Genomic DNA, 26,952 nt, shown 5'->3' with positions numbered 1-26,952 from the left:
GCTATTTATCACTTTTTCAGAAAAGAAAAAAAAAAAAACACTTTTTAAATCAGACATCCAAAAAGTCTATACAGGCCATACAAAGCACCTTCAGTCAAAACAGACAAGCCTTCCATAATAAATTAATAAATAATCAAAATAGATATTACCTCCATGATTTGACCCTATGCCCCTATTAAAGAGGTGCAAATTGAAAAAACCCAGAAATGAGATCCAATCCAGTGTGCATATTTTATGTGATTAATTTATACAGGCAAAATTAATAGGCAATGTATTCAACCTGACAATGGCATTTAATAGTAATTATGAAAACTACTTGAGTATGAGCAACATGTTATTTGTCATTAATGTAAAGTCATAATTACAAGCTGTTACTAGTAGCTTGTCAAATTTTGTAGTGCGAAACAGAAGTTAGACTGAGAATCTGAGACTATTTTTGCTTGGTAAATTTGCTTTTAAGTGACGCTGCATTTCTTTCTAAAAAATGTAGTGGTTTCTTCATTAATGGTAATTGTCGCCCTCTAGAGGGCGACATAGGCTCCTGTTGTGCATTGGGAACAGGCCTCTGGGCCACTGTCCTCTCTCTGCTCTCTGAGCTGGTTCTACTGCGTGACCTTGCCATGGCCGCTTCTTCATGGTGCTTACTGTCCTGGTAATGTGACGGAGAATAGGTCTGAGGCCCAGCAGAGTCCAGCCTTGTTCTACTGTCCTGGTCATACCTTAACTTCTGCTGTTTGGGCAAGGATGAACTACGCCGAGTTCTTGGCCCTCGTTCAGTGTCTCGGCCTGTACGTCCAGACGCTGGTAAGCCTACAGGTTCTCCTAAAACTCGCTGCTTCATCTCATAGCTCTCTGAGGAAGATCCGATGATTACGATTGACTTCTCCGTTTGTCTGACTATCACTTTAAATATATCTTTATATTTCTGGATCTGTTTGGCAATTTGTGATCTCATCGGATGACTGAGTCCAGACAAAGGTATCTCTTGGGTGCATAATGACAAGGAAACGCTCTCGAATAGACCACCCAGCTCCTGCTTGGCTCTCTCACACTCTCTACCCTTCAGAGTAAGGTTTTTTACCTCTGAATTCCCATCTGTTCTACATTCTATGGCATATTTTTTAAGTATGGTGTCTGCATAGTCTTTTCTGAAGCTCCAGGTATAGCAAAACACATCTGTATCCACCACAAGGGTGGTCTCCCTTGTTGACGATGTCTCCCGCTGCAGTGGTGGTTTGGTTGTCAAATTGTCGCTTGGAAAGATGGGTAAGCTTTGAGGAGCTCCCGAATCCTGCAGAAAATAGCTTGGGTTTCGAGAAGACCTCCCATCCCGCGAGAGATAATATGACGAAAGCGACTGCTCTGAGTTAGAGGAAGAGCTATCTAACCCTGTCGGGCTCCTGCTAACTGACAAGCTACTTGGGCTCAGATGGTCCTGTGAGCTGTTAAACGGCCGCTCACTCATGTAACCATGTGACCCGTTCAAGTGGGGCAGCGTTCTGGATGAGTGTTCGGGGAGCGCACCTGAGACGATGCCATCTAAGGGCGACAAAGGACGGTCTCCATTGGCGTGATGCCCAGTGTGGTGCCTGAGCGGCTCCTGCAGCTGTTTCTGGAGCTGGGCACGGACCGCACGCAGGCTCAGGAAAGTCCCCTCCAGCAGCACCGTCTTGCCGGGACTGGAGCTGGCCTGAGTCACCTTAAAGTTGTGCTTCTTCAGGAGATGATGGACTTCACTCTGGTCAGGGAACATGGACAGGTCCAACATGGCCTGAACAGGTAGGTCCACCTATAACGATAAACCAGTGGACACTCAATTCTGGTTTTATGCCCATATTCAAGTTATGAGGATCACTTACTACTGTCATTTTAGGGAGACTATTTTTTACATAAACAGCTACCTCTGAAGAGGAATGTATTTAGGTTTCTTTACCTCAGACCGGTCTATAATCTTAACCTTCAGGGGAAACTGCTCAGATAGGCCCATGTCCAAGGTCTGCTTCAAATGTGCAACCTGGGCCGCCACTGTGAAAACATAGGCCTACATTAAGGTTTAGGTCAGTTTCAGATACACTGCTTCAACAAATCTGAAGCAAATGTAATGTTGGCTAGAGCCTATGCTTTAGTCTGAAAGTGAGAAAGGATGTTGCTCTCACTCAGTTATTAAATTAGGCATTAAAATCAGTACATGAAACCCAAATAGGAATTTACCTTCACCGAGCTCGAATACGACAAAGGCTTGCCCTTTTGTGGAGGTGGGATAAATTACTTTCAGAACCTCCCCGCCCCCATGTCTCGGTCGTAAAAAGTGGATTGTGAGCTTGTCCACAATCCGGTCGGGGGGAAGGCTATCAGGCACTCCACAAACTTCAATGGTTGTTCCTTCCATGCTGCGTTCAGTAGCCTAGCCTACTATTAAAAATAGATCACAGCAATGTTATTTTTAAATGCAGCGAGTCCAGTCTGCATTCATTAGCCAGCAGTAAGGACAACACATAGCCTACCCGACATGCAAACAAATCCCAGTTTGGGGATATAAAACGTATTGAGAAATATTGGCAAATCACTTACCATTACCCCTGTCGATTTATGGCTTGACAATGGATAGTGGATAGTCATATTATTTCAGAGCGAATCTAGAGTTTGTGTAAAAGTTAATACTTTTAGCCTGTTACTAAGTATGCTGTTAACGTTAGCTATCAAACTTAGGTAAACATTAGCCAACAGTGTACGTTTGCGGCAGAAATCGTTATTTACAAAACAGTTATGATATTACAACGCATCTAATTGTAACGTTCTTATTCGAATCAGGATAGGCTACTATAAAGTTTGCTTAATCTGTGGTGCCTATGTGGAAGAATAAAAATATCTCACCGTTTCATCACATGCTGGAAAATCCTGCAAGACAAGTCGAAGAAATCGAAAGTAAAACACTGTCTCAGGAGGGGCGTGTCAAACGTATCGCCAACAGACGTTGGGAGACTGGTGGAGGGCTAAAACTTGATTATAATTACCATAACACGTCATGGGAATCTACCGCACAGCTGCTTAAACTTAAATAGGATAAGGCCATTTCACAAGTTTTACACCGTAATATTTTTAAAACCAGTGCTTGGTATGCCACCTGATATTCATTTACATTTTCAACTGGATAAAACTGGGAAACACATACGATGCAATCAGTAGCCTAGGCTGTACATCTTTCTGCCTGTAGTTACCAACTCAGTTCTGAATTAGAAATGTAACAGACTGACATTATTAGTTTTACTCAATCTTATGTCGTTCATCTTACATGTATTCATTTAGCAGACACTTTTTTATCCAAAGCGACTTATTATGTTAATTTTACTTTAACTGAAAAAGATGACGCAATTACAGCACTGATTTAAATGATGGGATATCAACAAAGTCAGTGAGCACTGAGATGACTTTTGTAATGATTGTATTTACAATTTTGCTCATTGTATTAAATTGCCAATTAATTCTACCAAGTTAATGAATAACGTTTAGACTAGACTTTACCCTTGATTTAAACAAGGGCCACTTGAATTCATCCGGTAAAACAATGTACCTGGAGTACACCTTGGCATGGCCTTCTTACGGTCATATATAACACTCATCTGACAACACTGTCTGTCTGAAGGCTGTAGAAACTATGAGACATTTTTGTAGTAATGAGCTCTTTATTTTTTGTTCACTGTGTTTTTCTCTTGTATGAGAAATAACACGGGTAAAAACACCATACAGAATATCTCCAACTATACAATACACAAATCTGTACAAACTCTGAAAAATGTACGGAGGTCTGAAAGATCTGCTTGGGGAAAATATATGTCTTTCTTGATTGGGTCAATGTGTGTGTTCATTTGTAACAAATGTAATGGAGTGCTCTGTCTTCTTCAAAGTCTGGTCATCATACAAGCCACTTTGTTATACTGCTGGCTTGGTTAAAACCAGAGAATAAACAGTTTGCTTTCTTCTCTGTATTCAAAAATTGACATGGTTCTTCAGTTCCTTTATCTGTTTCATCATATCTGCAATCTGTCCACCCCTGTATAAACACATTCAAGAAAAAAAGGCAGTGGTCAAGATAGGTAAAATAGCCTTTGGCACAAATAAATACATAGCTGTGAATAACACAAGCCGGCTCCGCTGTATGAATCACTTTCAAGTCCTCGACATCACTACAGCTGCATCATAACTATTACTACGTGCAGTTCTTGTTTTCTATCTTTAAACTAATGTTTCTTCATATCTGCACATCCCTATACAAATACAGTCAAAGAAATAAAACAGAACGATAACATCATATAAGCATGCACTGCTGTAGATCACTAAAGAGTTCCTCAATCACTTTTATGTCCTTAACATCACTACAGCTGCAACACAACCATTACTGCCAAAGCCACCGTTATTTAATATATTCAAAGCTAAACTAAAATAAGAAAGCGGTAGATAACAGTAAATATTGATGTTTTTCTGCTTGATTTGCTAATCAATATTGCAAAAAACGTACTGTTCTTTGAGAACCCCCTGAACGTGCTTCCTCTGCTGGACGTTCAGTGCTATGCTGGGTCTGGCAGGAGAATTTGCCTTGCTGATCTGCTTCACCTGGTACTCCTTCTTCATGTTTACCTGCAGTGACATCCCAAATACACAGATTAGTGCAATTCCTTCCCTCGGTACTATATGCCATTTTTGTCTAAACTGAGTTACTAAAATATTCTCTCTTATTTGTTGACATTATGTGGCAGGCTTTATTTTTTCGCAAGCTGTATGCATTTTTGGACTATGGATATGTACTCCAGGTTTTGTTATTGGAATGCAAACTTTGACGTGCAACATCTCAAAACAGTAGCAGGCTAAAGATGGCTGGAAGTGAACACAACATGCTTACTGTATGCAATTGTTTAGTAAATATTATGTAAATATGACTTAGCAAAGGAAGGTGAAAACTGACCAGAGATGTACAGTACAGCAGATGGCACATACTAAAAAGAATGTAAATGTTTGCTCCAGTATGCAGGAGCTGGTACTTGTCGTTACCTGTTTGATGCCGTTGCAAAGGTGATGCAGCTGGTCGCTGATGGTCTGCAGCTCCTTCTTCATGTCCTTCTCGCTGTTGGACATCACCGGAAGCTGACTGCGCTGGCAGCCCATGATACGCTTCACTCTGTGAACACACGCACATACACGCACACACACGCACGCACGCACATGCACACACAGAGAGAGAGAGAGAGAGAGAGAGATAGGAGACAGAGTGTCAAAATTACCTAAATTAATGTATGTAACTTTGTCTCTATCCTAAAGAAATCTCTCAACTACCATGTACTCTTGCCTTACATTATAACAAGCTCATCATTTACTTGATCTATGAAATGTGTGGCTCTGTGACAACAAGCATAGAGGAAAAATGTTCAACTCTAAATGAGCACTACTTGCTTCTCTATAATTTCAAAATCACTCAATTCCTCTATGCTTGTTGTCACAGAGCCACATATTTCATTTTCACACAGAAGTGGCCAGGGCCAGACTCAAAAAGTGACAACCTAGTGGTTCTTCTTGTGCTGTTGCATACCGTACCTTTTCATGATGGCATCCTGCCGGTATTTGGCATCCTCATACTTATCAGCCAAACGCTCTGCAGTTTCACAAAGACTTTTCCTAGGAATAAAAAAAAAGAACATAATGATAAACACTCCACTGAGGGATGATTATTCTGTGTCTTAATTTCTGAGTGCAAACCAAGGAAGCACCAAATGAAATTGCACACAAGCCAAATTAATCTAAAAGCTATCCTACCATGCTGCCCTTCGGGAGTTGTGCCCATAATCTTGCCAATCCTCACAACTTTACATCATGAGCTTCTAGGAGGCACACTCATTGAAAAACATCATCTATCTATCATTTGAAGCTAAATTTGAACCCCTGATGTTTCTGTAAGAGGGTGTTCTAATAGTAACCAGGTAGGACATTCCAGTAATCCGGTTAGGATACTGTATCACTAATCAGGTTGGATGCTCAATTTGAACCGGAGATGTATCAATAGACAGGTACAAAGCAATTCGCCTTATTCAGCCAGCGGTCAGAACGAGGCTACAGCATACACTTGCTGATGTGTAATGCCCTGTAGCCTCGTTCTGGCCGCCGGGTGAATAAAGCGAATTGGGTAGGATGCTTCACCAGTGATCAGAGTAGCATGTAACACCAGTAATCAAGTAGGATGTTTAATTTGAACTCATGATGTATCAGTAGACAGGATCCTCCATCAGTAAGCTGGTAGGATGCTCCAATAGTAATCTGATACTCTAAACTCTCCCAAAGTAATCAGGTAGGATGCTGAATTTAAACTCCTGATGCATCAGTAATAAGATACAATGCTATACCTGTCCTCCCTGCACAGGGCCAAGTCCTCTAGCTGCTTGTTCTTCTGAGCCGTCAGGAGCTTCACCCTGGAACAAGCATCAGGAAATGGGTGAGACAGAAGGAGGGTTTGTGCAAATTTGAGTTAAAAAAAAAAAAAAAAACATGCAACCATTTGACTGTGACAGTGTAGTGCACAGTCAAAAGCCATTTGAGCATTTGTGAACATCTTTTAATTCAGTTCATGAATTATGTCACCAAAACATGTTCAGCGATGTTCAGTGCAAATCATAGTCAGTGTGCTGGTAAATCCTAATGACACACACCACCAGGGGTTTAGTGGTGTGTGCGGGTTAGTGGTGTGTGGTTTAGTGACGTTAACTCAGATTAAGTGGGGAAAGTTCCTAACTGGTGAACAAGCCCCATGCTTCCCCAAAAAGCTCCTGGGGGAAAGCCCCATGGGTTCATAATAATTGCAACCACTTCCTGTTTGGGACAACTCGGTGAAAACAAATGCAACCAATATTGAGCCATTTAGGCAGACCAGAGCTGTAGTCAACTACAGACTGTAACGTTTTTGCCGTTCCATCAAGCTCATCAGAATAGTATAATTATGACATTTTCAATAAACAAATACAACCATGTGGTTTTGTTTTCAGAGTACAGCCCATAGACTTTGTGTAGCTTTGTGTCAAGAGGAAATTACTCTATCAGTGCAGTCAGTGCAGTGCTTGGGCTGTGGTGTTATACCCAGTGCTTAAAGCAAAGACCAATTCCTCGCCTTCAGTTATCCGTTTCTTTTAATTATTTTTTTTTAAAACCGTTGTATTTTGTAACATTACACAGTCCAGCCCTGCCCACACCTGAATTTAGAGCTAAGTCAGTGCCTGAGGTCATTCAGCCCTGCCCACACCTGAATTTAGAGCTAAGTCAGTGCCTGAGGTCATTCAGCCCTGCCTTACCTCCTCTGCATCTCCTCACGGGCCAGGTCCTGCTTGAGGATGTACTCCTCCCGGAACACCTGAGTGGCTCTGCTAAGCAGCTGCAGGCACTCAGGGGTCAAAGATGAGTCACCTCTCGCCCCAGTCCTGAGGAAGGACACGTGTAAGTTCTATACATTTTTGCAAAGTAAGGACGACAGGGGAGCACCTATACATGTACACATTCACAGAGTCTCCTGAGGGCCTGATAGAGTTAGTACATAAAGCCAATTTGGTCATAAAGATATTTGTTTGAGGAAAGGTGTGTGTTGTTAAGTTTTGTAGTACAATTTTAATGGAGGTAAATCTGTAAGTAAATAAACAGCTGCTTGCATTACGCTCACAGAAAATCAGATGTGAGTGTAGCAGGCTGCCTACCTAAGTGTTAGCGGATTGGCTGAGCTGCGCGTCAGAATCGTGCGAATGTGCTGCTCCAGTGAGTCCTCAGCCAGTCCACGCAGAGGAGAACCCACGGGCCCCGCCTCGGACTGGGAGCACAGCAGAGCGGGTGAGGCAGGACGAATGGCACTCCTGAAATGCACAGACAAGAATAATCACACTCAGGCTGGAGGTCAATTGCCATGGTACATGGGGCCAATTTCACATACACATATGAGAGATGGTGAAATCAAAAAAGGCACGAGAGATAGAGTGAATAAATGAAGAGGAAAAAATAGAAAGAGAGACAAACAACCTTCAAATGGCTTTGATAGTGCGACCGAGAGTGCCTTGCCATATGAAAACTACTGAAAATGAATGCTGTTATATTTGTACCATGCATCTTATTAACTTCTATTATCCTTAAGATTACTGGCTTCAAATTTCTATGTATGGGCTCTGTGCACTAGCTTGAAGTCGGTAAACCAGATTCCTGTTTCTTGACTTGGCTGTCAACAAGCACCTGAAGATAAGTGCTTTAGTTGTACCAAAACATAAGAAATACAATGTACGCGAGTCTTAATGTCCATGGGCAGCTCTAAGGAGCACTGCTGTGTGCCACTCTGCTCGGGTGGGATTTTAGCGTCCACCTTTTTCCTAAAAACGGCAGCCTACATTCAGTGGCTGCACAAAATAAGGGGGGCTTGTTGACAGCATTGTCAACGAACGGGAAACTGGTTTGCCGACTTCAAGTAAGCTAGTGCACAGACTCCATACAGTGATGTACACTACTACAGTGTGCTGAAAAGAGCATGTCCAGTACAAGTCATTGACAAATGCAGTTTGGTGTTCCGTACAGCAGAGGGAGCAGTAGGCACTCATAAGAGCTGGTGATGCAGATCATGCAGGCGTCTAGAGAGAGGTCCGACACAATCCAGAAACCCCGCACTGGAGATGGGAAACTAGGAAACAAAACAGAAGGCGATATTACAAATCAAGACATTATTACAAATGTATCACTTTTAAGATGTTCAGGTTAAATAGTTTATAGTTAGATAGGAGTCAGTTAAGGAACTTGAGAGTACAAATTCCCATTTTTAAACTATACTTTTTTTTACTGTACCAATGCCAACTCAGTTTAATCAAATGTAAGGTAGTACCATGATTTTTCGAGCATCTGAGATTACCTTTTCTAGCTTCTACCTTTTCTTTTATTAAATTATGGCCCTTTTATTCTGGATATCTAATATTTCTGTGAAAAATGACAATTTGTGCCTACTGTCCATGGGGGGCTGACACTGATGTGAATATGTCTCTAGTCTACCTGTTGTTAAGAGGCTTAGTGCACAGAATGTGCTCCACCACACATCTCTGCTCTGCTGCAAACTCCTGGAGGCTGTCCTTGTCCTCTTCATCTGAATAGAAAAGACAAACACTGCATCATGGCAAATCTAACCTGCAGTTCATTTGTGAAACGAGCATATAAAATACTGCATGGATTTAAACGTTTATAAAAGTAATTATAAAAAAAATAAATAAAAAAATCAATCCTTGAATCAGAAATGGAGCAGTCAGTCACACGTGTTTTGCTCACTCTTTAAACACACATCGGCCTCAGGGCCAGCTGATTGCACTCACCTGACTGGAGGAACTTGCGCAGCTTGCTGAACCATGTCAGGCCTACACTGTGCACACCTGCCTCATGCGTGCAGTGGTACCTGTACTGGCACAGGGGATCTGTACAGAGACATGATTGATACCTGTGAGTGTATTTATTAATCACCACTGCAGATCATACATTTTACTGACACAATGTTATTTAGATGTGGGAGAGAGTACAACACAACACGTTACATTTATATAACGCTTTTCTAGACGTCAAAGTGCTTCACAGTGAAGGGGGAACCTCACTAACCATCACCAATATGTAGCACCCACGTGGGTGATGCACGGCAGCTATTATACGCCAGAACGCACACCAGCTTGAGGTGGAGAGTAAGGGTGTGAATGTGTAAATTACACTGGGGGATAATTAGGGGGCCAGATTGAATGAGCCAGGTTGGGAAATTACCCAGGACAACAGGGAACCCCCTACTCTTTGCAATAAGTGCCATGGTACTATATAGCCAGTGCTAATCATGCATCATATCAGACTGATGATGTTATTGAAACCTGTTAAGAGTATTAAATAGTAAGTGCTGGTCTGATCATGCATCATATTTGACAGAATTGTGCTAGTGACTATGAAGTGACTTCAAGTGATGAAGTGACTATGACAGTGTGAGGGAGGGTGACTTCCCGACCTCTGTTCAATCTGATTGGGCAGGTAAAGTCCGACTCGACCACCTCCTCGTCCTCTGTGGGGGCCAGTTTGAGGGTAAGCTCCAGCTCCACACACTCAAACACGTACAGAGAGGGCACGACCTCAGAGCCCCTGGACCACCTCTCCACCAGCTGGAACACATACACATCTGTTTCCATCAGTCATAAATACATACTGCTCTATTGCAGTCAGACATTCAGAATATCGTTTGCATTAAATTATATTTACATCTATTTACAGACAATATATACCCAATTATAGAACAAGCACACACTTCTTTTACAGTAAAACCCTATGCTTTAATAAGAGGGAGTGTTAATGAATCCTGGTCTAGGAATATCAGGTCAGTTAAAGATAAAGTTGTACTATGGGTAGCGCTGTTAATATATACATGACCATAACCTAACTGATGATGAGAGGCTTGTATAATGACAACCAACAAGTGCACAAATATCTGTAGTACTTACACCACCATCCTCATCTTCATCACTTTCCAGCACGATGCAGTGATACAGTGTACCCGTTTCTGTGGCGATGACCAGGATGCCGGGCACAGAGGGCAAACAGAGCAGCGCACAGGCGTCGTAACCGTAGTTATCCTCCGCAGCGGGAATCATAGGAAGAGGACCGAGGATCTTTCCCAGGCAACCCACACTAAAGGAGGAGATTATGCCAGTGCATTGCTGCCATCACATAATACAAAGACTGCCAATGATACTTATTTATGCAGGTTGCATCATACTGTATTGTCTCCCACGCTTTAAACTTACTGTTAAAGGAATGCATCTCATTATCAACTTAAAAGAAGGATGTTAATAATAGCATACCTTCAAACATACTTTTAGCAGCTGCTTCTATCACATTATGACTTCACTATGATTTCTTTGTACAATTATACTTATTTCATCTGTAAATGGCACACCTTTTAGTTGGACACAGGCAGCACAGTTGTAGAAAAGAATTCCTAGACTACTATTATAGCATATACCATCATGACATAAAGGCAAAAGTAAACCACACGTCATAAACAGCTTTTCTTGATCATCTGCCATACCTGTGAGCTAGGGAGACGTAGCTGAGAAAGGTCTCTCCATTCTCATAGAGGATGTAGAGGGGATAAACTATCGCCTCATCTTTGAGACGCTGGCTCGTCAGAAGGCGGGAAGCATCGGCACGTGACCCAAAGTCAAAAGCCACGGCAATCTCACCCAAAGAGGCTGCGTAGGAACGCCTGGACATGGGAAAACAGACTTTGACATAACTGGCTTCAAACTGTCAGACAGGGTTAGTTAAAAAGAAAATCCAATGACACCTCTGGCACAACAAGAAAGGTGCAAAGACAATGATGTCAACACACACTTGACTGGACACTGAGCTTACCCTCGTGTCTGTGTCCGGCTATCATCCTCTGCCTGTGCCACTGACAGAACCTTGGCTGAGTTCTGTGGTTCTTTAAGGCTGTAGAACCTGCAGAGGAAAACTGCTATTAAAACCCAGGGTCCTATAATTACTATCAGACAATTGAATGACATTGCAAGTTAATATCCTGCTTTGCTTTCATCAGATGCATCTAGCTGTTTAGGGTTGCACAATCAATTTTCAATCAAAATCACAATTTCAACAAATGCAATTAGCTACAATTGTAAAGGCTAAAATGAATCATGCAGCTTGCAACTCTGTCTCCAATCGTGCAGCCCTACATGCCTCGCAGTGCTGTGCAACACACTGACCACCATAGAGAGCAGGGTTACACTTGTCGTCACTCACCTGATGGTGTTATCGGAGGTCAGCAGCACCAGGTGTGGCTCTTCTGCTTCACTGGGGTACCACACGGCCTGCCGCAGCGTGACTGACACTGAACTGGTGAACAGACGCTCTGCCACAGGGATGGTCCTGTCACACAAGACACAAGCCTTTCATGAGGGCCAGCTCCTCATCACCAAGGAGAAACGCTAAACAGCACAATCTGAGTTGAATTTAAAAGCAAGAATTATAACATTTTTAATGTCATTCACAACTCTGTCTGTTATAGGTAGAATCGCAATAAGGGCATAGAGATGAGGTAAATACCAAAAGATCCACCCAAGACAAAGAAGATTTTGAATCAAATTTCAGAGAATTTCATTTCAATTTGGTTGAAAGCACTGTCCAGCAATGCAGCTATGGCAAGACAAAGCATAGCTCAGCAAGCTTAAAAAAAAAAAAAAAAAAAAAACTTACTTGCAGTTGATTTGGATTCGTCCACCCTCAAATTCGGACTTCTTACCCCAGCGTTGGGGTAGTTCGAGAACCGTGATGCCCCGTTGACCTACGAGGGCTACGTGGGATTGCGTGGGGCTCAGCAGCACCTCACACACTTCAAACATAGGAGGGTTGATACAAAGCAGAGTCTGAAAAAGTACATTACCTCATTATAATATGACCAGGTTCGATTACTCAACACTGTTAGTCAGTAAACATTATACATAACACATACATGAAGAATGAGGAATGTGAATTTCAGATAACAACTCAGGACAGTGTAAACAAGAAACAGAGTAGCCAGCCAGCCAGATCGCTAGGATCTGATAAAACGACGATCAGTCATAGATAGTATATTAATAGGGCTACACGTGTATGACGCAAACCAGATAAGTACACAAGAAGTTGACGAACTGTAACGGTAGTATAGCAGAAACAAAAACAACAATAACATAAAGTAAGTAAGTCTAAGTTACTTGATGCCTTGAGCTGTTCAGCCCATCTTCGATGTTCAGCTCCCCCAGGTTTGTTGCGTAGAAGACACAATCTGCATCATCCCAAATAAAGAAATCTCTATCTACACAGAATGTGAGATTTTTAGATCTTTTAGATGCCTGGTATTCAGAACTAAATTTGTCTTGTAATTTACTGAAGATGTCATGATTAGGGAGCTCTTGTTTCCATCGTTCTCCTATCTCGACCGCCATTTCTAAATTCCGTCGCGAAATGATGACCTAACGATATATTCCAGTGACATCAGATGGCGCTTGAAAAGAGTCAAATCTGAATGAACCAGGAACTACCAGGAGGCCACGCGACATACAGGGGGCTAGTAGACTTCTAATCTTAAAAAACTTTAGAACAATTAACGCTAATGTAAATCTACCACCCTCTTCCTTGAATCTGAGATTTGGAATAACATTATGCTGTCTCCGTGGAGTTACCTCAAGCGCCACAAAAATAAGTTCCTCTTCGCTGGTGTTCTCGTTGGAGGAGGATACCTACTAAGTAAATATGCCCAGAGAAAGTTACAGGAATTTCAGGAAAAAGAGGCTACAGAATACATTACTCAAGCCAGACGGCAGTATCACTTTGAAAGTAACCAGAGGACATGCAATATGACTGTTCTGTCTATGCTGCCATCTCTTAAAGAAGCCATTATTATCCGCTTAGATTCAGAGAGCCTTACGTCGTTGCTGAAGACACGACCAGCGAACAAGTTTGAAATCTGGGAGGATCTTAAAATAATCAGTTTTGCCAGAAGTGTAGTAGCTGTGTACAGTACGTGCATGTTGGTTGTTCTACTGCGAGTTCAGCTCAACATCATTGGTGGTTACCTGTACTTGGATAACTCCGTGAATAAAACTGGAATGGTCCCATTTGCACCACCTGAAGTTCAACAACAGTACTTGTCTAGTATTCAGCATCTTCTTGGAGATGGGCTGAATGAGTTGATGACTGTAGTGAAAAAAGCAGTACAAGATGTGATGGGAGGCATGTCTCTAAAGCAGCATCTGTCACTACAGGAGTTGGACCAGCAGCTAGAGAGCATCAGACAACGTGTAGAGGAGGGCTTCGGAAAAGCATCACACAAGCCTCTCTCGTGGTATTTGATGCCAGACGAGGAGAATACACTTGAGGCTCAGGTGTGTGGTTCGAATGGGAATGATGACATGACTCTTAAGCTGCTGAATGAAACCAGAGACATGTTGGAAACCCCTGACTTCAACATGGTACTCAACACTTGTCTGCGCAGAGGGTTTAGTCGCTTCCTTGATAACATGGCGGAGTTCTTTCATCTGCCACAGGGATGTCCCACATCTCTAGAAGCATCTGGAAATCTCTCTCTTGAACGTCTTCCACTTGCCAAAATCATCCCTATTGTCAACGGACAGATTCATTCAATATGCAGTGAAATACCCAGTCATTTTGTCCAAGACCTCCTGTTGATTGACCAGGTTAAGAAATTTGCAGCTAATGTTTATGAGACATTCAGCAGTCCACAAGAACTTCAAAAATGATTTGGACTTAGAGTCCTAACTCTGTGCCCTGTTCAATTGACTGGCCATAAATGGAATGTGAAATTAGTGTGTTCTTATTTGTCCTGCATGGAGATTTGAAGAAATGTTGAATGTATGAAGTAGGCTTCAAGACCATTCAAGTATGGTCTCTATTAGGTCATAAAGTCCTAACAAATGGGAGATCAGATCACACTAGAGTGGCTAACTGTATGGTTATTTTGGCAAAACATGTTGAAGTAGAGTGTGTTGTATGATTTGTAAACAAACTGAATGTTTTGAACATGCCCTATAATTTGCAAGTATGTACACCACAGCCATCAAATAAATATGCCACTTGTGAATCTCACATTGTTATATCATTACTTGTAGAATTGATGAATCATACCTTTGACTGCATTTTTTAGCAAGAAGATGTAGGCCTACATAACTTTTTTGTTGAGAATTTGTCAAATGACCTGTGGTTTTTTGTTTTCACTGTGTTTTTAGAAACTCAGATTTTGTGAGCAGAAATTGTTAGCAATGGGTCTAATAGAATGGGAGCTCTCCTGGAATCAGGGATATTTGCTGAAATAACACGGTTTCCATAAGCTGTTTAAATTGTATTACTGGTATATTATTTCTAGGCCTTAAAATGTATGTACATTTAGATATTATGTACTAGGTATTCATTATTATTAAATTGTTAACATTAATTTAACACTAATATGCTCATTGAAATGGTACTGTCATGTTTCAAAATTACTGTTTTCGCAGAATAGTTTATGTTTCTGGACTGTAATTCTGTCTCTGCGTTACAAATATATCACATTGTAATAAACAATTCATGGGGGAAATCTAAACGTTTAAAGGCATGTGTAGGTAATTTTGTTGTTCCAAATAAAGATGCTTTCTTAACTCCCATTATGTTGTTTCTTAAACTATAAAAAGCCTTTTTGCCTTCCACATGTTACATTTTTTGTGGCATCTAAATTGTCTGGAAGATCACAAAGCCCATGGAGATAAGCCAAAAGTACTAACTCTCCCCCTCAGAAACCAGTAGCCCAAAACACCTTTTTCTATTACAGTCCTTTCCCTTTGGTACATGTGGAGTTTGCACCAGAGGTATATTTCCCTTTTACATTCTGATTGATTTCAGAGATTTGAATAGCTAAACATAGGCAATAATAACTTTGCCTATGCTTCATGGAATAGAAAATATGAACCAATTCATCAGAGTGGATGGAGACTACAGGGGAGCATAGGGAAACCATCTTCCATTTATGTAATTTCCAATTATTAACAGATATTTACTTAAAAATGGGCCTTTATTTTTCCACAGAATGGTTTATTAGCACACACCAAAGGCGTACAAGGTGAAACTAACGACACTTGAGAAGACACAGACAGGGCCATCTGACAGTTCTGATGTGAGGATCCATAAATAATTAATGAATTGTATCTCTAATACATTTCTAATTAAGTTCAACTTTACGGTCCCCAACTCTGCACAGCACTCAAGACTTCCCCAACACGCATTTCAAATAATTATCACAGCACTTCTTGGACAGTTCTTTATTGTATTGTAAGATAATTATTTCTTTGATCCAGGACATCACCAGGCTCACCCCTGAAAAGAAAAACAAATTGGTGTTAACCACTTTTCCATGGCTAGCTGTGACCTAATGGTACCAGTCAGTCATTACTATATAGCCTAGGCATATGGACTTGTACAGGCTTCAATATACATAATATGAATATGTTTCAGCCATCATTTGATTAAGATAATTTACAAAGCTATCATATTAAATTAAATGTCTGAGGATTCTATAACCTTGCCATGGATGAGACACAGCAGGGCCTCAAACCACCTCAGCTCTCTCTAGCAGACACTACAGGAAAGGTCAGAGCCACCGCAGGCAAAGCCTCGCTGAACAGCCTGCAGAAAACCAACGCAGGGTTTAGTCAGAAGTGAAAGTTGTCCTTACGGTTGTTTGTTGAATTGCATGCTGGAGTGACATCTTGTCTTCTTTGGTCTTTAGCAGCTGTAGACGATTCATTTTTCACCCTGTTGCTCTGCATGCCCTCCAAGGAGTTCAACCATCTGTAAAAAATAATATTTTGTTCAGATTAATAAATACTTCAGGCACTAAAGCAATAAGCCTGCTTGTCAACCCAAATTTAATGGATAACACAAATTATCATTATGACTGAAGTCACATCAGGTTAGCCAAGCACATTGATTGTCTGAGGTTTATATAACCTTGCCATGGATGACACAGAGCAAGGCCTCAAACCAACTCATATCTCTCTAGCAGACACTACAGGAAAGGTCAGAGCCACCGCAGGCAAAGCCTCGCTGAACGGCCTGCAGAAAACCAACGCACCGTTTAAAGTCAGAAGTGACAGGCATCCTTACCATGGCTTGTTAAATCCCATGCGGAGGTGGCATATTCATGTCCTCTTTGGTCATTAGCTGCTATAGACAATCAATGTTTCACCCCGTTGCTCTGCATGTCATCCATGGAGTTTACCCGTCTATAAAAACAGTTTTGTTTAGATTAACAGATAAATACTACAGAATAAATAAACCGGCATGACAAATTTAACACAGATCTAAACCACATCAGGTTGGCCATACACATTGAATGTCTGAGGATTCTATAACCTTGCCATGGATGAGACACAGCAGGGCCTCAAACCACCTCAGATCTCTCTAGCAGACACTACAGGAAAGGTCAGAGCCACCGCAGGCAAAGCCTCGCTGAACAGCCTGCAGAAACTTAACAGGACACTTTGTCAACACTTATGCTATAGAATCACGGTGCTTAAGGGAAATGTCTGTGCCTGAAGTCAGCCAAAACATTATAATTGTCCATTTTCTTATTTTGACCAAACAAGCACTCCCCCAAATAACGCAGAACCTGATATTAACTTTAATCCCTGGGGTCAAATTAGGCTGGTTATATTTATTAAAAGAGCAAGTTGATCTTACCGCTGCATGTCTCAGCCAGTGCAAAGTTCTTTCCAGCCTTTCAACATCAGGATTAGGATGGAATGGCACAGGTATGATGCGATCATCCATCTGTTTAAAAATAAAATGTTCTCAGATTAACACACATTTAAGATGCGGACACAGCTGCATGTTAGTTAGTTGGTCTCATATTAAATGTCTGAGGTTTCTATAACCTTGCCGTGGAGGAGAGATGGCAAGGCCTCAAACCACCTCAGCTCTCTCTAGCAGACATTACAGGAAAGGTCAGAGCCACCAAGGCAAAGCCTCGCTGAACAGCCTGCAGTGCAGAGAACCACCAACAGTATACTAACTACTTTACTGTGTTATACGATACGTTTAATTTCCAAATGAACTATCGCTAGTTGATATGATAACCTACAAACTTGTTAATTAAACATACCTCATCATTTCGGCCCATTAATACCCACGTGGTATGTTAGGCCTGTTTCCTGTTTCATTCACACAACGTTGCCTGCTAATCATCGAGAAGTTGAGACGATTGAATATCACACATCAGATCAAAGTTTACCCATCAACTAACAGCATAGCTCAAAAACGCTCTCCTACAAATCCGTCTAAAACTTGCCATTGTGTTGACTTATTCTCGATCTTCTTACGAGCACTACATCAACTAGACTTCTACTCTGCTGACTACATGCATGGTAAAGGGAAAGAACACGTTGAAGTTAAACGCATGCGCAGTTATGTCCATTTAGTTTCGGCCAATCGTCGTGTAGCTTGTTACCAATCTTTGCTTGTTACTGCCGTCTACTGTACAAAAGTGGAAACTGTGCTTTACAAAATTCTGTTGGCAAGCATTCTTAGGTAAATGTTGAAAAGGAAGCAGTTGCTTTCTGGTGTGGCATTCATCAATTACATTACATCGCATTAAACCCTTACATGCACACATTCATGTGGCTGAAAAAAATTGGTACTCCTCGATGGCTGGAAAATATGAATTATAATTTTGAGGGGTCCCAGATGTAAACCCAAGGCCCTTGGTCTAAATGTTGTGTGCTGTATGGTTCCACCAGCATCTGATATCAGAACATGTATACTGACACCCTGTGCTCTCTGATGAAACCAGTTCTTAGAAACAACTTGTCAAATAGTTTTCAAATTGTTGCCTCTCCCAGGGAAATTATGAATACCAAAGTGAGTAGCCTACTTCACCTTTCAACAGAGAGTCCCAATGGTCACAGTGACAGTCAGAATACCGGCTTCTGTAATGATTTTGTTGGAATACTTGGACAGATTCACAGTATTCAGAATATTTAAAGGTAGGGAATATACACCTCCATTTTCAGTTCCAGTTTTACATTTTCCAACATTTATCACAGGCAGTGAGATTGCACACACCCAACTCCAACAGATTGGAACAGTAAAATATGTCAGGGGATACAGTAATGCGGTGCATGCATATACTGGTACTTATTGGCACAATCGGGCACTAAATAAATCGTATGGATATTGTAGTAGGGTTAGGGTACTCTACTGTATGTTGATTTTGTACAAATATTGAGGCCATACATTTTATACAGTCATGGCAAAACATGATACCCCTACCTTTCTTTCAGATTCACTACTTATTTCATGACAATTGTTGTAGTTTCAAGTGCTTAGCAAGAGTATTCACATTTCAACACAAAAAGGGACAAGACCAAATCCTATTATTGCCAACTCTTCAAATTTGTATAGATATAGGTGTATTAAAAGTACAAGACATCCGAAGAATTTTGCAGTACAAAGGGCCCGGTGTCTGAAAGCTTTATGCCACTGTCAATGACATAATTGTGTGTTTTCGACTACGCCACGCCACAGAGAGTAATGGATGTAATTACATGGGGGAAGCCCAATCAAAACTTGCAACCATCAATTCCTAGTAGCCTAGGCACCACAATGCAAACTGCTTATAGTATTCTAATTGGTCGGCAAGGAAGAGATGCTAATGGTTTAATCTCCTCAGATAACGTCATCAATACATCGTAAATATTCCTTAATATTCGTTCATCTACATTTAGTTAATCAATAAATATTTTGCCAGGCATGTAGCCTATCCTATTTTTCTGCCCAATGTGCGTGCAGCCCTACAGATCCGTCAGTTGAACCTTGCACTTGGCTGTTGCAGCCATATATTATGTCTATGGTTGCAGCAGGAACCAGGAAGTAAGACATGAAAACACCAAACACTCCTCATGATCTGAACGAAGTCTGCTAAACTCAAGTGAGTTCATTAAATTACTAAATAGACGAAAACAGTTCATTTTGAAAGATTGCAGAACACAATTCTACGTTTTAAACCAAGAGGTTGGCAAAAAATCGTGTTATTCTTTGGGTTTCTAGATATCCATGTAATCTTATTGGCTTGTGTGCAGCTTTCGGTTTCTTTTCCTCGTTAGTTAGTTAGTTAGCAAGCAAGCTAGCTGTCTGTCGGTGGCAAGACAAGACAAAATATAGTCTGTTATGAGGTAAAACATATTGGCTGCAAATATTTGGCTGTAATTAGATTGCATTTCTCTTATTAAAATTGTTAGTTAAAACAGAGTTACTTGTGTATGTTCTACGACATGGGTTGTTGTTGTTGGTGTATTTCAGAGTAAATTAATTGTGTGTAACTCAATATAATGAAGTGCCATATCTGGTTAGTCGTGGCAAATTTACAACACTGTAAGTTAAAATACACGGTACAATCAGATGTCGCGATAAGTGTTTGCCTTGGGCAAGTTTTGTTGCAACCAGACATTCTCAACATGTCTTTCAGTGCTCTTGCTACATTAGAATGATATGATATGATCGTTTAAATACACAGTCATTTGTTATTTGTCAGGTTGTTATAGGCAAGGTAGGGCCTACTGCTGAATGACTCGATTGAATTGATAATGGTTTGGGCACACTGAATGATCTAGTAGTTATTGATTAAACTACTCTCTGAATTTGTGTAGGCCTTTGCAGAGGCCGAATCAGATAGACCACCTCATTTTTTTACGTCTTCCTTCTTGTCTATCAGAATGGGAGATGATATCCTGGAGGAACGAACCTTAGAGGTGCTCAACATTCCTACGTCCATCGATGATGATTTGCTGTCACTGTACTTTGAGAACAAACGGTCTGGGGGAGGTCCTCTCACGTCTGTGGACAGACAGGGAGGAAAGGCTACAATAGTATTTGAAGATGCTAATGGTAGGTGGTACCCAGTTTAACTATAATTTAAGCTACTTACAGAATTGCTGTTGAAAGAACTCTTGAATGATGCATTTTGATCTGTGCAGTCATGCTCTTTAGTGTTGATATGCTCTTTAGTGTTGATCATTTCTGCTGGTAGTTGTTTTTGTTGTATTTTTTTGTTGGTAGCTGGATTTATGTCTTTCTGATTTCTAAACAGATGCTGCACGAGTTTTCTCCAAATCTTCCCACATCCTTAGTGGGGCCACCTTGAAAGTTCAACGTAAAGCCCCCAGCGATCCTCAAAGGTTCCTACTGCGTGGCCTGGACCCTCATACCAGCACCGAGCTGGTGGAACTCTACGTGGAGAATGTCATTGGATTGGAGACTGACGAATACAAGCTCTTTCCATCACCAGGGAAAAACTTGGTCGTAATCCAGTTTCTCCAACCCATCTCAGAAGGTTAAACCATTTTGTACCAATAGCAATGTCTGTAACAGGCATGGACAGCATGGCTCCAATGGTCTTCCGTTACATAACTCAAAATGCGGCAAAAGCCAAAATTAGTGGAAATGAGAGATGTTATGTTCAAATTGGAGTCATATTCTATGCAGTATTCTATGCAGCCTAGAACACACACATGGTATTTGGTTGAATGTGTTCCGTGATTCCTCCTTGTTGCTTTATTTTTTTTAAATGAGCTTACAATGTCCATGCCTTTTTTTGCAGCAGTCGTTGTATCATAGGCATCTTAGTAAATGTAAGGTTTTCCCGTGAGCAAGATATTTTCAGCAACATTGTTTTAATGCATCAACTGAATAGGTCTATGATTTGGAATGTTCCACACAAGAACTGAATGTGATGTGAACTACTGTGATCTGACACTATTGCAATTGTCTTTCCCCCCACTAAAAAAAATACCAGATTTTCAGAGCGTCTGTGCCAAAGTCTCTAAGAGACCTCTGGATGGAGCCAAGCTCTGCCTAGAGAGGCTGGAACGCGCTGACTCCATCTTGGTGGAGAACCTGCACCCAAGCACCTCAGAGGAAATGCTGAGCTTGTATTTTGAGAGCAATCGCGGTGGAGGTGAGGAGGTGACCAATGTCGAAATGGTGGCAGAGGGCATCGCCAGAGTCTCCTTCAAGGACTTTGAATGTAAGACAAATGGCCATACTTTTGATTGTGTGATCTTAAAAATGTTTGAGTTTTGAGTGTAGAATTATTTCGAGGGGTCAATTTGATGTGTATACTGTTGTCTGGTTAAGATTGTAAAAGTTTTCTGTGTGTGTGTGTGTTTTTTTTTTTTACAGCGGTGGACAAAGTTGTAACAAAGACCCACATAGTGGACAATACAGCATTGAATGTGAAGCCTTATTTCACTGCTCTTTTGCCAGAGAACATTCCCCTATCTGGTCCCTGCGTTAACGGAACCTCTAATTCTGTTCCCATGGAGATCGATCCAACGCCGGTTACCATAGAGCCCCCTAGACACCCAGTCAGCCCCGGTGCACAAGCGACACCTCTGGTTGTTGCCCATGCACAGTTCACTCAGCAGACAATCCCAGCCAGCCTGGCCAGAAGATCCCCAACCACATCAGAACCTCCCAGTCCCAGCCAGGCCCAAGGAGTAGGTCCTGGTAGCAAAGCAGCAGCTCCAATAGCAGCAACGTCCCCTGCAGCAGCAGCCGGCACCAAACCCAAGCAAGCTCCAAGTCTGAGCGCTGGGCTTGTGAGCAGCAGCATTGCTGTCTCTGACCCAGTCAAACTGTCTCTTTTGGAGAAGAGCTGTAGGCTGCAGGAGCTCCAAACAGCACATTTCAGCTCTAAACTGAGCATCACTAAAGATGGAGTGACCATTTCTGCACCTGACCAGCTCGGGGTGGACAAGCTCAAGAGCTCAGTCTTAGAGTTTCTTGGCGGCATTGCTCAGAGTCCTTTGCCCCTTGAGCCGCACAAGGCTGAGTTTTTGGCTAGAGAGGATGTCAAAGCCAGGCTCCTTCAGACACTGAAAGATCAGGGACTGCTGTCGACTTACACTGTGACGGACGGCGCGGTGTCTGTAACATCCCTATCATTAAGTATGGCCAACGGGTCTTGCCAGTTGATCAAGTCTCAGATCTCCGAGTTTAGTATACCAGTACAGAGAGACTATGAATGCAACCTCTACTGTCAAGAATGGTCCACCTTCCTCCAGGCCCTCAGCTTCTGTTCGGCCAGAGTGACCGATGGAGGGGCGAAAATCACTGTGATAAACCTGACAGGCATGGAGGATGAGACACAAACTAAAATCATCCAGTTCCTAAGCACCCCTATCCAAAGGGAGACGGTGATCTCCATGGAGCCAGGCAGGCTGAAGTATTTGCAGATCCACTGTGAGCAGCTTCTGGCTGATATGGACCAGGTCACCTTGTTCCCTCTGGAAACAGGAGATGGATTAACTGTATGTTTTTTTTGTTTTCTTATCAATACAAATATTACCGTATTTTCCGGACTATAAGTCGCTCCAGTCAAAAAATGTGTCATGAAGAGGAAAAAAACATATATATAAATATATATATGTTGCACCTGAGTCGCAGGACCAGCCAAACTATGAAAAAAAGTGTGACTTATAGTCCGGAAAATACGGTACTTTAGAATTGTATTTAATAGACATCGAAATTTCTGTTATTGTTGTCTATGCTCCACAATTTGTGTTCATGTCCTCTTCCCCCTCCTGTTGTTCCTAGATCAGTGGTAATGCAGGAGAGTGTCAGATGGCTGAGGAGGTTCTGCGTGCCGTGGTGGAATCCATCTGTACCAAAACCATCACGGTGCGCCAGCCCGGCGTGGCCCGCTTCCTGGTGGAGCAGGAGGGCTCCAGCATCCTGGCTGAGCTGCAGGCCAAGTTCCAGGTGTACGTCAGTATGGACAAGGTCCACTGGGAGCCCTTGGAGGAAGAGGTGAATATTATACCATATGAATATACCATGTGTCATTTGTCTTCTGAATTGTTACTTTACTGTTACTTTAATTTACTTTACTTTATATTGTGTTATTGTGTTGTTTGATTAATAGTATTAGTAATTGGTTGATGATAGACAAATATAAACTCAAGATGGCATTGATATTCTTGCTGAGTTGCTGGTATTTTGGGGATTGAGTCAATTTGGATGCAATGCTTATTTCTCTAGTGAATTCGGATTTGTGGACTGTTGTGGAAATATACTGTATTCTATTATTAGGACATCTTCGAGTCTGGTTGGAAAATAATGGCCCAGGAAAACTTCCTGAGGATTGGTGATGCCTTGGCTTCCAGTTTCACACCAACAGCTCTTGTTGCTGATCATGGAATGGAAAGATGTAGGTGTTAGGAGATGTTCTTGAGTACATTTGAACTGCATTCATCATCATTATGTCACATGAGTCTTAATTTCTATCGATTTTTCTGTTCATATTACCCAGCTCGCATAGAAGAGGCAAAGCAGCTTTTGTCTGTCATTGATGTCAACTCATCTGATAAACGTACTAGCTTAACCTCGCAACACATGACGTCTGAAGAGGATATTTACACAGCCAGTGGAGGAGCAGCCCTTGATGGCACAGATGCTTCAGCCATGCAGACTGAAGCGAGCCCACAGGCCAGCCCTCTGACCGGGTCTGAGCCGTCGCCTCTGGTGCCTGAGGATGCTGGGCTTGGCTTGGCCACGCAGCAGTCCCTTGAAGCCATGGACGCCTCCAGCCTGGACGAGGACGCCCGGATGTCCCTCGCCATCCAGTACTCCATGGAGAGCAGCGCCAAGAGGTCTGCTCCAGAAGAAGACGAAGAGGACGAGCTGCAGAAAGTTCTGGAGCTCTCCTTGCGGGACTTTTCGGCAGCTGCTGCCTTCAGCCCAGCCAGTGAACAGTCCCAGCTGAAGCAGGCCATGGAGCTGTCCCTGCAGGATGCCATACGGGCTGCTAACGTAGCAGAGATCTTCGTTTTCGCCACTTACACCCATGACCTGATCCGCACCGACATTGCCCTGGGGAAGAAGGTAGGCCTGAGGCAGTGCGAGGAGAAGGTAGAGAGCAGGAACCTGAAGAACCTGACCGCCCACCACCAGAGGTGCCTGGACCTCATCAGGAGGAAGCACGCCGTGGACATCCGCGTGGAAGGAACCACGGCGATCATCTCTGGTTTCAAGGACTTTGTCGCAGAAGCGGTGCCAACTGTGAGGGACCTTGCGAAGAGGATGTGCAACGTGACGTCGGACGCGGAGATCCTGAAGACGGTGCAGTGGGTGTGGCACGAACAAGGGGCGGTGGCAGCGGCCACCCCATATCCTCCCAAGGCCACTGTTTATCTAGAAAATGCTTGGAAGATGAGACAGAGGAAAATTGATATTCTGCTTGATCATCAGCCTCACGTCATTGACTTAGAGAAGATGCAGGAGATAAATGTAGCGTCCGGGAAATCTATGGCCATTGCCAGGCAGTTACTCAACTCGGCGGACCTCACTGTGGTTGTTCCAGGTAGGGATAATGTGGATGCATCTTTAGCATCAACATCCATTAGCTGTAAGAGCTGTAGCTCTTAATGTGCAACTGACATAAGGGTTATATTGATGTCTGTCTTCTGCTTCAAACAGAGGAAGAGTTCAGCCTCTTGTCCAGCCTGCCTGATGTGGCCCAGGTGGATGAGAGCTCGGATGAGTTTCAGGACGTGGTAAAAGAGTTCTATGAAAGCATCCAGGAATTCCACAGCAAAATCAAGATTATTAAAGTAAGGCTCTGTCATATGATCTCACTGAAATTCAACACTTTTTGGGGGGTTTTCAATACAGTTTGCCTGGCAATTCTGTGGTGATGTCTAAGGCTTTTCCTGACATTGTACAGGGTTTAAAATTCTCTGGCACTGTGCCTTATTTCTGGTGTGGGCCAGTAATCGATATTAATGTTCATATTCTGTAAGTCCCTTTTGACCATAACCATGACCATATATCGGTTTCAGACACTGCTTTAAATCCTGTGATTTACTGCATACATTTTGGTATTATTAAACAAGAATATAGATCTAGATCATCTTTCTTTAAGTCTTCTTTATGCATGTATTTAAAATTCCCATTACATGTTGGCATAAGTGGGCTGCATATATCTAGGCCTAATACAGATGGGAAAATGTGTGATTTAAAAAGTGCCTATTAATGTTAAGGCTCTAAAGCTGCACATACTTCCCAGGTGTCTTTAAACTAGAGCCCAGTGATCTAATACAAGCCGCCTTGCAGGTGGAGAAGCTGATGAACGCGCTGCTGTACAACCAGTACAAGCTGAAGAAAGCCAGCATGCAGCAGACCTCCACGGACCCTCAGGTGGAGCGCACACTCTTTCATGGTACCAGTGAGACTAGCGTGAAGGAGATCTGCGTCCACGGCTTCAACAGAAGCTTCTGCGGGAAAAACGGTGTGTGCGTGTGTGTGTGATGGCTGTTTTCATGTCCATTTCATTGATAGACTTATTTTAAACTTTGAATCCTTTAATTAAATGCATATTTATATTCAATATTCAACACAGAACACACACACAGAGACATTTTAATAATTCCTAATCAACGTTTGAAACACTTCCATGAAATTATGATTTATCCATCAGTCAGAGAAGGGTAATATAAAGTATTTTTTTCCACAGCTACTGTGTATGGCCAGGGGGTCTACTTTGCCGTTAACTCTGCACTGTCTGTCTCGGACACATACTCCCCTCCCAATGCTGATGGACACAAGTTTATATTTATGGCCAAAGTCCTGACAGGAGACTACACTGTGGGGAAACATGAAATGAAAACTGCACCACTGAAGGAGAGCTCAGCGATTCCCCTGAGATATGACAGTGTGGCTGATAAAGTCACGTCACCAACACTGTTCGTCATCTTTAACGATACACAGGCATACCCAGAGTATCTTGTCACATGCCAGAAGATCTATCGGTGAACAGTGACTCATGAACAGACCATTTTTGAAATGTAACTAATGCCTGTGAGCTGTATACAGAAAGGGCTTTGCTCTTCATTATTTTGACAATAACCATATAATTCTGTTTTTTATTTTCTGGGAAATAAACATCAGCGATGTAGAATGTAATTTGCATTCATGGTAACTGACTGCAAGCCAGATGCGCTCTTGAAGTAATCACAGGCCATGTACTCTACTGATCACTCATCCTGCACTCTTTTTTTGACAGTATCACTGTGTGTTTCAAACACAAACTTTAATTGCATAAAGCATACATTATGATGAATGTGGATTAAGAGAATCCGAGTTTACATGAAATGTATCAATCTGGAATTGCATCTGCTTTATGTCTATATATTTTATATTTCATTCGTTCGTCACAATGATGATGCTGTCTGAAATAAAACCATAAAATAACACACCAGTTTACATATTTTGTGTGATCCATTGACAGCAAATATGTTTCTCATAGCTCAGTTCGAGTTTCATCCTTGTACAGTTCATTGTTTTATCACCCTAGGAACA

At 42.1% G+C, this 26,952-nt stretch overlaps 4 protein-coding genes, 1 long non-coding RNA gene and 4 other non-coding genes across 15 annotated transcripts; 2 read left to right on the top strand and 7 right to left on the bottom strand.

The window, feature by feature from the left end:
• Positions 1-20: 20 nt before the first annotated feature.
• si:dkey-154b15.1 lies at positions 21-3,031 on the bottom strand. Of its 5 annotated transcripts, XM_048229831.1 has the most exons (5): positions 2,875-3,031; positions 2,572-2,636; positions 2,212-2,412; positions 1,934-2,025; positions 21-1,789 (listed from the first exon to the last, which is right to left on the bottom strand). In XM_048229831.1, the coding sequence occupies exons 3-5, from the start codon at positions 2,387-2,389 to the stop codon at positions 431-433; spliced, it is 1,629 nt and encodes a 542-aa protein (XP_048085788.1). In that variant the 5' UTR covers positions 2,390-2,412; positions 2,572-2,636; positions 2,875-3,031; the 3' UTR covers positions 21-430. The 5 variants fall into 5 exon arrangements, with proteins under 5 accessions (XP_048085788.1, XP_048085789.1, XP_048085790.1 ...); XM_048229832.1 differs by lacking the exon at positions 2,572-2,636; XM_048229833.1 differs by lacking the exon at positions 2,572-2,636 and having other exon boundaries at positions 2,212-2,409.
• Positions 3,032-3,652: 621 nt separating this feature from the next.
• Positions 3,653-13,088, bottom strand: LOC125285565 (nucleoporin 88-like). The gene is made up of 17 exons (XM_048230084.1): positions 12,765-13,088; positions 12,268-12,437; positions 11,815-11,940; positions 11,428-11,514; positions 11,102-11,278; positions 10,515-10,701; positions 10,028-10,178; positions 9,363-9,461; positions 9,049-9,139; positions 8,582-8,686; positions 7,725-7,877; positions 7,329-7,454; positions 6,390-6,455; positions 5,587-5,667; positions 5,047-5,173; positions 4,517-4,635; positions 3,653-4,051 (listed from the first exon to the last, which is right to left on the bottom strand). Exons 1-17 carry the CDS (start codon positions 12,993-12,995, stop codon positions 3,988-3,990), a joined length of 2,160 nt encoding a protein of 719 aa, XP_048086041.1. The 5' UTR covers positions 12,996-13,088; the 3' UTR covers positions 3,653-3,987.
• A 123-nt stretch (positions 13,089-13,211) lies between these two features.
• On the top strand, positions 13,212-15,209 carry pex3 (peroxisomal biogenesis factor 3). The gene has a single exon (XM_048230085.1). It carries the CDS (start codon positions 13,212-13,214, stop codon positions 14,307-14,309), a length of 1,098 nt encoding a protein of 365 aa, XP_048086042.1. The 3' UTR covers positions 14,310-15,209.
• A 636-nt stretch (positions 15,210-15,845) lies between these two features.
• On the bottom strand, positions 15,846-17,963 carry LOC125285482. The gene is made up of 5 exons (XR_007192032.1): positions 17,702-17,963; positions 17,281-17,370; positions 16,705-16,823; positions 16,274-16,389; positions 15,846-15,915 (listed from the first exon to the last, which is right to left on the bottom strand). It is a non-coding gene; the product is annotated as an uncharacterized LOC125285482 (long non-coding RNA).
• Positions 16,098-16,230, bottom strand: LOC125285906. The gene has a single exon (XR_007192092.1). It is a non-coding gene; the product is annotated as a small nucleolar RNA SNORA9 (small nucleolar RNA).
• LOC125285907 lies at positions 16,527-16,659 on the bottom strand. The gene has a single exon (XR_007192093.1). It is a non-coding gene; the product is annotated as a small nucleolar RNA SNORA9 (small nucleolar RNA).
• LOC125285905 lies at positions 16,932-17,064 on the bottom strand. The gene has a single exon (XR_007192091.1). It is a non-coding gene; the product is annotated as a small nucleolar RNA SNORA9 (small nucleolar RNA).
• Positions 17,453-17,584, bottom strand: LOC125285908. The gene has a single exon (XR_007192094.1). It is a non-coding gene; the product is annotated as a small nucleolar RNA SNORA9 (small nucleolar RNA).
• A 1,462-nt stretch (positions 17,964-19,425) lies between the features above and the next one.
• On the top strand, positions 19,426-26,846 carry parp10 (poly(ADP-ribose) polymerase family member 10). 3 transcript variants are annotated; one of them, XM_048230368.1, is made up of 11 exons: positions 19,426-19,525; positions 20,309-20,481; positions 20,684-20,926; positions 21,389-21,619; positions 21,775-22,904; positions 23,191-23,403; positions 23,686-23,803; positions 23,906-24,955; positions 25,072-25,205; positions 25,708-25,882; positions 26,108-26,846. In XM_048230368.1, exons 2-11 carry the CDS (start codon positions 20,310-20,312, stop codon positions 26,404-26,406), a joined length of 3,765 nt encoding a protein of 1,254 aa, XP_048086325.1. In that variant the 5' UTR covers positions 19,426-19,525; position 20,309; the 3' UTR covers positions 26,407-26,846. The 3 variants fall into 3 exon arrangements, with proteins under 3 accessions (XP_048086325.1, XP_048086326.1, XP_048086324.1); XM_048230369.1 differs by lacking the exon at positions 19,426-19,525 and adding an exon at positions 19,542-19,608; XM_048230367.1 differs by lacking the exon at positions 19,426-19,525 and adding an exon at positions 19,731-19,769.
• The last annotated feature ends 106 nt before the right edge of the window (positions 26,847-26,952 follow it).

Source organism: Alosa alosa, chromosome 20, assembly GCF_017589495.1.
Source record: "Alosa alosa isolate M-15738 ecotype Scorff River chromosome 20, AALO_Geno_1.1, whole genome shotgun sequence".
Classification (NCBI taxonomy): domain Eukaryota; kingdom Metazoa; phylum Chordata; class Actinopteri; order Clupeiformes; family Clupeidae; genus Alosa; species Alosa alosa.
This window is presented reverse-complemented; position numbering and strand designations above follow the sequence as displayed.